Source organism: Colobus angolensis, unplaced genomic scaffold, assembly GCF_000951035.1.
Source record: "Colobus angolensis palliatus isolate OR3802 unplaced genomic scaffold, Cang.pa_1.0 Scaffold31, whole genome shotgun sequence".
NCBI lineage: Eukaryota > Metazoa > Chordata > Mammalia > Primates > Cercopithecidae > Colobus > Colobus angolensis.
Window position 1 is genome coordinate 9809225 of NW_012116377.1, and position 10095 is coordinate 9819319.

Sequence of the window (10095 nt, forward strand, 5' to 3'; positions counted from 1 at the left end):
GCCGCGGGAGAAAAGGTGGGGCTGGCCACAGGTGCGGGGCCCGGGACGGCGGCCGGATGACCTGCCTCGCGAAGCCCATCCCGGGCGACCAGGCTCGGATGGTGAACGGCGCCAGCCTAGGTAGTGGAGGAGCTGTGGCTGCAGGGTGACCATTCATTTGGGCGGCTGTTTTCAAAATCTGGGCTGCGCTTTAATCCGAAAGGTATTGGGAAAGCGTTCAAAGTTTTTGGCCAGCGACATAAGCAGAGCTGAGCTTTAGATGAGTTCAGACTTTTAGGATGGGTTGGGGTGGAGAAGAAGCTGGGGAGTAGAAGGCAGAGTTACCGGGGAGGGGGAGAATAGACCCTCGAAACGGTTTTACCCATCTTCTGTCTCCCTCATTTCAGTCCATCCCTTATCCCGGCGGGTTTTTAGTTCAAGCTCTGCCACTAACTAGCTGTTTGACTTTGGATAAATCATCTTATTTCTTTAGCCTCCGTTTTTTCATCTGTAAAACTGAAGGGTTGGGCTGGGTAATGAAGGTTCCTTAAGCTCTGCAATTCTTTATCTCGTCGTTTTGGTGAGGAGGGTCACAGGATCAGACAGTTTGTTATATATTTTTAAGTTATCTTCATTTGTGATTTTTTAAGAAGTCCTAACATAATATGAAAAATTTCAAACATACAGAAGAGTTGAAAGAATTGTATAGTGAATATCCATTTTTATTTAGTTTTAAAGTTGGTGATACATTGGCAGGGTTCAAAATGAAAAACATAAGGGAATACAGTGAAAATCTTTCCTCCTACCTTTCCCTTCTACCCAGATCCCCTCCCTCGAGGCAGTTAATTTTGTATATCCTTAAGATGCTGATGCAAGCAAATATGTTTATACATCCCCCTACCCATTTTTAAAATAAGACAAATGCCAATATATTAATATTGTATTTACAATTCAGCACCTTGCTTTTTTTTCAAAAAAAGAAAATATATCGTGGGAGAATCATATATGTATTGCTAGTATTAGAAATGGTAGGTGTTGAAACCTAGGCTCAGAGAAGTTGTGCCTTGCATGAGATGATAGAACTTGTTAGTAGAAGTTCCGGATCTAGAAATCATTTCTCTTGACTCACAGGTCAATGAAGAACTAGTACAGATACAAGGTTTGTATCATATCAGTGGTCACATAGATTGATTTTTAAAAGAACATCCAGGAATCTCTCTGTGTGTATTAATATTTATATATGTAATTCTTGTTGTCTTAGCAAGGGCTGGTGAGGGCATTGGACTGGAGAGGGATTTTAAGGTACATTGGTAAGAAGAAAGAAGTCTATTCCTGAGCAATGAACATAGAGAATGGGGTGGAGGGTAAGGAGTGGTGTCTTAAACCAGGAAAATAATTGGGATTGTGAGAGCAAAGTAAGCTTTTTTTTTAAAGGCTGTTAATGGTTATACCAGTTACACCATTAAATAATTTCTTCTTTTACAAACTCTTATTTGATGTCCTTATATGATAGTTTTTGGAAATAGCATAGACCACACATACCCCATTGCCTAGTTGATACCTAGGTATACATCGATCTAAATCCTTCCAGGAGACATACCTTAGCAAAAAGGTCCATTTGTTTTATTATGGAACTTAACAAAACATTATGTTTATTTTTGAGAAGGACAGTGGTACAAAAATATAACATTCACGGCTGTATGCTTAAGTGCTTTCCTGTTTTGTGATTTGTATTGATCTGGCTTTCATTTCTGAGTTGATTTGGGGAAATTTGGCTAAAAAACTTTTTTTTTTTTTTTTAACAAGAGCCCTTTATTCTTAATTTTAAAAGGATAGATTTTAAGGTATGGGTAATTGTTCCAGTGAGACAATTATAAAAATAGTTTAAAGGATCTTCTTTCTACCCTGTAATTATTAAAAACCCTTTAACTGCACAGGCTGTTTAAAATTTTCCTTTAACTGTTTTTTTCTCGTCTTAGATTTTCTTGGCACCTAATTTAGTGGCACAAGGACCATTTTAGCTTATTCCTTTCCTTTTGGCCTTGTTCTCAATAGCAAAGTTGCCAAAAAAAATGAGCTCCAGATGGGTGAGGTGCCACTATGCTTTCACTGAGCCCTCTTGGTAAGGTGCTGTTGGTGTTGCAACATTTCAGTGCATTACAGCTTGGCATTTGAGAGCTATTGTCCATAAATCCAGATTACTGATGCTTGAGGTCACCTTTAGCACTATCTTTTATTGCCACAGCTGTCTATTAACCTAAATCCTACTTTTTTTATTTTTATTTTTTCCTGATTGCTCTTTTCTCTTTTACTAGGTGGCTGGTTATAGCGGTTGGTCTGGTCCGAGCATACCTGGCTAAGGGTAGCTACCATAGCCTTTATTATTCAATTGAAAAGCCTTTGAAATTCTTTCAAACTGGAGCCTTATTGGAGGTAGGTCCTGAGATTTATTGTTGTTACTGATTTCCATTGATATAAAGAAAAACATACAACTGGCTGGCCGGGCGCGGTGGCTCAAGCCTGTAATCCCAGCACTTTGGGAGGCCGAGACGGGCGGATCACGAGGTCAGGAGATCGAGACCATCCTGGCTAACATGGTGAAACCCCGTCTCTACTAAAAAATACAAAAAACTAGCCGGGCGAGGTGGCGGTGCCTGTAGTCCCAGCTCCCAGGAGGCTGAGGCAGGAGAATGGCGTGAACCCGGGAGGCGGAGCTTGCAGTGAGCTGAGATCCGGCCACAGCACTCCAGCCTGGGTGACAGAGCGAGACTCTGTCTCAAAAAAAAAAAAAAAGAAAAGAAAAACATACAACTAAATTCTATTGAATTAGCATACCTCCATTGGATTCGTGTTAAATTTTGAAATTTTGCCTCCTCACGTACTAAAGTGTTGATACCTAGGCTTTTTGATGTTCTAGATTGGGTAAAATCTCATTTAACTTATATTACCTTGAATATATTTTATATTCGACTTTGGAAAATCAACTGAAACAAGCTTGTATTAGGATTTTAAAAAATTCTAGGGACATCCTGAGGAAGCACTGGCAAAATCAGATGCTTTCAGGGTTTATGTAATAGAAATAGTGAAGTTGGTGGGTGTAGGATATTGGGAGTGATAGATAGAAGACATAATAGCGAGCCTGTCTAAAGGCATCCAAATTTTAAAAATTTAACAAAAATGTATTGATTTCCCTGCATTAAGGGCAATGTATATCCAGCCCTCTCTCTTGGGGTAAGTATAGATTAGCATTTTGGAATTGCAAGGGATAAAAACCCAATTCAAACTATTTTAAGCAAAAAAGGAATTTTCTGGCCTCTGTAGTTGATACAGATACAGGATTAATTTACAAAGAAACTAGCTCAGGAATGAGAACCAAGGAGTTGACGCTGCCAGATTCTCTTGCTTTCTCTCATCTCTGCTTGTCTGTTTCTCTTTGAATGTTGGTCTTGGGCTCTCCACATGGTGGGAAACAGGGAGGGTATTTATTTTTCTCAGCATTTGTGTCACACAGTTCCCAGGGAGGATTCTGGTTGGCCCTACTTAGACTGTGCCAGTGATGTGAGGTGCGTGATTAGCCAGTCTTGGGACACATGCCCATTCTTCTGTCCAAGGGACTATAGACTTTGTTTATGGAAAAGAGGGATGGGGATAGCTTTGGGCACACAAAATCAATAGCCGCCGTAGTTCATTATGGTGAAAAACCTTCAGATTGCAGGGAAGATCTGGTTCATTTTGCTTAACCTCCAGGCAAGACCATTTTGACATTTATACTTTACTGGCAACTTTTAAAACCTGAACTATTGAATGATACTTAAGAAAAAGTCATTTATCTCACTGGGCATGGTGGCTCTCGCCTGTAATCCTAGCACTTTGGGAGGCCGAGGCAGTTGGATCACGAGGTCAGGAGATTGACCATCATGGCTAACATGGTGAAACCCCGTCTCTACTAAAAATACAAAACTTAGCAGGGTATGGTGGCACACGCATGTAGTCCCAGCTACTGGGGATTCTGAGGCAGGAGAATCGCTTGAACGGGGAGACAGAGGTTGCAGTGAGCCGAGATCACGCCACTTGTACTCTAGCCTAGGTGACAGAACCAGACTCTGTCTCAAAAAAAAAAAAAAGAAAAAAAGAAAAAATCATTTATCTCATGAAATGAAATGTGATACCTCTACCTTTCATTCTCACTCTTTTTTTTTTTTCTTGAGACAAGGTCTTGCTCTGTCGCTCAGGCTGGAGTGCAGTGGTGCAGTCATGGCCATGGCTCACTGCAGCCTTGAACTCCTGGGATCAAGCAGTCCTCCCACCTCAGCTTCCAGAGTAGCTGGGCCCACAGGCGTGCATCACCATACATGGCTAATTTTTAAAACTTTGTAGAGACAGAGTCTCCTGGTGTTTTCCAGGCTGGTTTCAAACTCCTTGGCTCAAGCAGTCTTCCCATCTCAGCCTCCCAAAGCACTGGGATTACAGGCGTGAACCGCTGCACCCAGCCCACTCTCACTTTATTTACTTATTTTTTTGAGAGAGGGTCACTCTGTCACCCAGGCTGAAGTGCAGTGGTGTGATCACTGCTCACTGCAACCTCGACTTCCCAGGCCCCAGCCAGCCTCCCACCTTATCCTCCCAAGTAGCTGGGACCACAGGCATGCACCACTGTGCCTGGCTCATTTGTATATTTTTGGTAGAGACAAGGTTTGGGTGTGTCACCCAGGTGGGATCTACTTTCACTTTCTAAATCAGAAAGTTATCCATTTTGCTTTTGTTTTTTTCTCTTAGAAGGTAGAGGAGTTTCTTTTTTTCTTTCTTTTCTTTTCTTTTTTTTTTCTTTGAGACAGGGCCTTACTCTGTTGCCCAGGCAGGAGTGCAGTGGTGGGATCTCGGCTCACTGCAACACAGAGGAATTTCAATAGTGTCCATACTTAGACATTTTAAGTAGGTGGTATGATGAAATGAGCTTCCAGCTGGAAGCCTGAGTACCTTTTTTATTTTAAGTATAATAGTTTTTCCAACTGACTCTAGAGATTTGGACGAGTCTTTTCTCTTTTATCTACCTCCTTTTCATTTGTAAAATAATTAGGTTAAAGTAGATTTCTAAAGTCCCTTACTACCCTAACCATTTGAGTCTGAGGAAATTTTAACAAATCCTAATGTGAACCATTTTTTAAACTTAGAGGCTTGAACTTTTTTTGGAAGGGGACACTAGTAAATAAGTGGTACTTTCTATCTCAGAGCCTTGGCCAGTACAGTTCCCTCAAGCTACGGAGAAGCAAATTTCGAGTCAAGACCATCAGACTCCCAGTACTTGATATAGTAGGGTGTTGTCCCCATTTGGAATACTTCAATAATTTAAAGGGGTTTCTATCTCTTTAAGACATCATAATATTAGGGCTGAGCACAGTGGCTTATGCTTATCATCCCAGCAATCCCAGAGCTTTGGGAGGCCAAGGCAGCAGGATCACTTGAAGGCAAGAGTTCAAGACCAACTTGGGCAACATAGCAAGACCTCGTCTCTACAAAAAAAATTTTTTTTTTTTAGCTGGGCTGGGTGGTGGGTACCTGTAGTCCCAGCTACTTGGGAGGCTGAAATGGGAGGCTTGAGCTTGAGCCCAGGAGTTTGAGGCTGCAGCGAACTATGATTGCATCACTACAATCCAGCCTGGATGACAGAGTGAGACCTTGTCTCAAAAAAAAAAAAACAAAAAAAACAACAGCAGCAAAAAAACACTTGGTAATGTTAGAAGTATAATTTTTAAAATTTAAGTATATCTTAGGGAAGGTAGGGGCATTAAACAGTGTCATACTTTAAAATCCACCCAGGAACCAAGTCTTAGACTTTGAAGGATTAGCCTGTTTATCCTTATAGAATTTTTAGTAGGGATTTAGGAAAATATCTTGGATTTTTGGTTTTATCTCTGTTATCCCCGCTAAGAACCAATTAAGTGACAAATCCTGGATTTGATTTTGGGAAAAAGTCTGCATAAGGAAGTGACGACTCCCAGGAACATGCAGGCAATTAACATTGCAAAGGTCAGTGATGGAAGTAATCCCTTGGATTGGGCGTTAGAGCAGGCTTGCTGAAACAACAGTTTCTGTGGTTGAGGAGCTTTTCATTGCCTACCCCATCTATGCTGTGTAATAATTAGATGTGTATGATATTGTTTAATTACACATAAGTTATCCCGATGGGAATTATTAGTGTTGACAGTATATCCTGTTTACAGGAGGAGAAAATGAATCCAGGGAAGGCAGCTACTCATTTATATCTCTTTATGCTAAATGTTATTCTTTATTAGGTTCTGTGGGAGTTTACTTAAAAAGGAAATCGAAATTACTTGTTCTCCAATTTCAAATCTTCTTAGGAAAATAATAACACTTTGCTTTTTAAAAGCTATAAAAACATTTACCAAGCAAGTACAAAGGAGCATGTAGTAGTGAGATACAAAAGGAAGCCTGGCTGAGTGCCGTGGCTCACATCTGTAATCCCAGCACTTTGGGAGGCTGACATGGGGGGACCGCTTGAGGCCAGGAATTCAAGACCAACCTGGGAAACATAGCGAGACCCCATCTCTACAAAAAATTAAAAAGTTAGCCAGGCATGGTAGCATACGCCTGTAGTCCCAGCTAATCAGAAGACTGAGGCGGGAGGATCACTTGTGCCCAGGAGTTCGAGGCTACAGTGAGCCATGATCGTGCCACTGCACTCCAGCCTGGGTAACAGAGCAAGACCCCATTTCCAAAAAAAAGAGTATATATAAATAAAATGCTACTCATGGATAAAATGTGGTCTATGCGTATAAACATTCATAAAATTAATAAAAGCAAATGAATTACTGATATATGTTATGCCTGGATAAATCTTGAAAAAAATGCATGTGAAAGGAGGCAGATACAAAAAGTCACAAATAGTATGATATCATTTATATGAAATATCCAGAAAGGCAAATCCATAGCGACAGAAAGTAGAGGAATTATTAGGGGATGTGGGAAGAGAGAATGGGGAGTGACTGCTAATGGTACAGGATTTCCTTTTAAGGTGATGATATTGTTCTTGAAATAGTGGTGGTGGATGCACAACTCTGTGAACGTATTAAAAACCACTGGATTGTAGTTTAAAATTGTGAATTTTGTGGCATGTGAATTATATGTCGGTTTTTAAAAAACGAGTTCCTCTGTAATGAGCTGTGGATGTTTTCTACTTTATTCATTTTTTGGAGTCCGTGATATTCATTGATAAGGCAGATGTTATCTTTGCGTATTTCTCAAGTATAGTTAGATTAAAAATTAGTAGATTGATGCAGTTATGGCAGTTTAAAATTGTGTCTGAGAGAATTTGGATTTCTCAATATCTTTGATTAACATAAAACTGTAATTATAGCAAAGACACTTTCAAATACTCATGATTGGATATACCTCTGTGATTAACAGTGAGATTTCAAATGGGTTAAAGATTGCTCTGCAAAGAGGTTAACTGTTGAGATTGATACAGACTATCCAACGTATTTACATTGCTGTATATGTCATTTACCTACCATTGTGCATCTGAGACTGCCTGATGGACCACAGGAACTCCCTTTCCTTCCCATTCTCTTACAGATCTTTATTCTACTTAAAACCCCTTAGCTACAAAAATGAATAAACAACCCAATCTCATTTCTGATCGTGTCTTAGAATTGATCTAGGACAGGGTCTGGAGAAGTGGTGAGAGACAGCAGACAGCTTTTATTAGTCTTTTAACCCCACCACCACTTTCTGAGCCCCATCTGTGTGTTCCGGTCTCACTCTTGAGACCTCACCTCACAATGCTCTTCAGATCCTTTAATGAATAGGAAACTGATTTGGGGTATTTCTCTAAAATATATCAGAGTCTTAGGAACTTGCAGTGTCCTTAAGAAGAAAGATCCTTTCTTATCTCCCTGCCAGTTTTTCTTTCTTTATGGCTCAAACACTAACTGATGTTTGCCATGTAGGTGTTGCGCTTCAGACTGCTTTTGTAAACTGGTTTGAGGACATAACCGTTGTCTGTTGTATTTTTCCTTCTTGTGGAAACATTCTGATTTCCCAGTAATAATCTCAAAAAGGAACTTCTGAAAAGCAAGCTACATGCATATGTTAGGCTCCTTTTATTCTGGACCCATTTTGAGGAGAGACATCTCTAAAAGAGGCTTTTGAAAAGCTAGCAAGAGCAAGTCATACTGGAGATATCTAACACAAATAGGAATGACAACAAATCCCAGAAAAGCAACTTCTCAAACAGTGTGAAAACCAGAGGAAAACGCTAACTTGATTAAAATTAATAAGTGTCACAACATTAGAAGGGAATAGGGAGCCGGAAGGAAACAGGAACCCACCCACACAGACCTCACTGCTTGGTGACTCAAGCAAATAGAAGCAAATTGATGTGGTATTCAAGAGGTGCAATAGCTAACATCTGTAGAAAGGAATGTGCTGAAATTAAAAAAAAAAACAACTAAAAATATCAGTGGTAGCAATGTAGGGCAGGAAGGAGCCACAGTGCAAGAAATAGGTGATACTGAAGATTCAAAAAAGGCAGGAGTTTCCAATCGCATTCTCATATAAAATCAATTGCAGAACAGAAGTCATAGGGAAATTTTCACAGTTCACCATGTAAAAGAAACATTACAAAACATTATAACAGAAAAACAATATGTATCTAGAAAACCTGATAAAGGTGTATAAGCTTTCAAAAAGTAAGACTACCAGAAGAAGTAGAAAAGGTTGGAATATACAGCTTGTAAATAATCAGGGAGGAAGGTTACAGAAAACTTTGCTCAACTGAAAGACCACCTCACTATGGTTAGTGAGAGTTTGTGGTGTTCCACAACAAAAAAATTTCTTCCCTTCCTGAGTACTTAAACAATTTCCAGCATAAAAGAGCAGATTTTAAAATGTAATAGTTAAAAACAACTTGGGACCTTAAACCTGAAAGAAGAAAAAATCCCGGTGAAGCTAGTAGGAAACGTTAGGTTCCTGGATAACAGACCATGCAATTTCCTACAGTTGGAAACGTTTTGAAAACACTTAGAAAAACTAATGGAACTTTGAAAGCACCTTATCAAAGAGTATTTAACTTTAATCAGAGTAGTTAGCTGTTATCAAAGAATAACTGTTATATAAATAAATAAAATTAACCAAGTTTTCAAACTAGCACTGTCCAATAGGACTTTCTGCAGTGATAATGTTGGAACGCTGTCCAAAACAGTAGCCACTAGTCACTTAAAATGTGGCTAGTGGGTCTGAGAAACTGAGTTTTAAATTTTATTTACTTCTGGTCGGGAGTGGTGGCTGACACCTGTAGTCCCAGCACTTTGGAAGGCCAAGGTGGGAGGATCGCTTCAGGCCAGGAGTTCAAGACCAGCTTGGGCAATATAGCAAGACCTCATCTCTGCAAAAAATTTCAAAAATTAGCCAGATACAGTGGCGCACATTAGTCCTAGCTACTCGGGAGGCTAAGACAGGAGAATCGCTTGAGCCCAGGAGTTTCAGGCTGAAGTAAGTTACGGTCACTCTACCGCACTCCAGTCTAGGGGACAGAGAAAGACCCTGTTTTACAAAAAAATAAAAATGAAAATTCTTTACTCTTTATTTAAGTTTAAATAGGCACATATGGCTAGTGGCCACTGCACAGCATAAGCCTTTAGACCACAGTACAGATTGCAGTGTGATCATGTGGAATCCCATAAGATATTTCAGATTTTACCAGGATAGAATGAAGTGGGAAGGAGGACAAACATAACAATGTACATTTTGTATCACTCCAGAGTTTATAAATTTTTAAATCGATAATAACAAGAATAGTTATATGCTGATGTTTTCAGATTAGGAAAATCAATAGGGGATAAAAGCACAATTGCAGATACTGAAAAAGGCATGGAAGAGTATATATCAAACTGTTACTTAGAGCTTACCTCTGGAGGGGCGTGGTATTTTGGGGCAGGGGGGAGTAAAAGATTACCACTTTTAATATACTTCAGTATGTATTTATTTATCACTTACATGAAACATAATTTTTAAAAATAAAATTCTATATTATTTGTAATTGAAAACAAGATGAATGAGGAAAATAAGATTTTGAAGTTTTTTGAAAAAGGAAAACAA

General features: G+C 39.5%; 1 protein-coding gene across 1 annotated transcript in view; it reads left to right on the forward strand.

Moving 5' to 3' along the window:
• Window positions 1–10095, forward strand: part of HACD2 (3-hydroxyacyl-CoA dehydratase 2) — a 96608-nt gene that overhangs the window by 490 nt on the left and 86023 nt on the right. The window contains exons 2-3 of the mRNA XM_011950857.1: window positions 32–120; window positions 2295–2412. Of these exons, the coding sequence (XP_011806247.1) occupies window positions 32–120; window positions 2295–2412 (207 nt within the window). The remainder of the gene's footprint in view (window positions 1–31; window positions 121–2294; window positions 2413–10095) is intronic.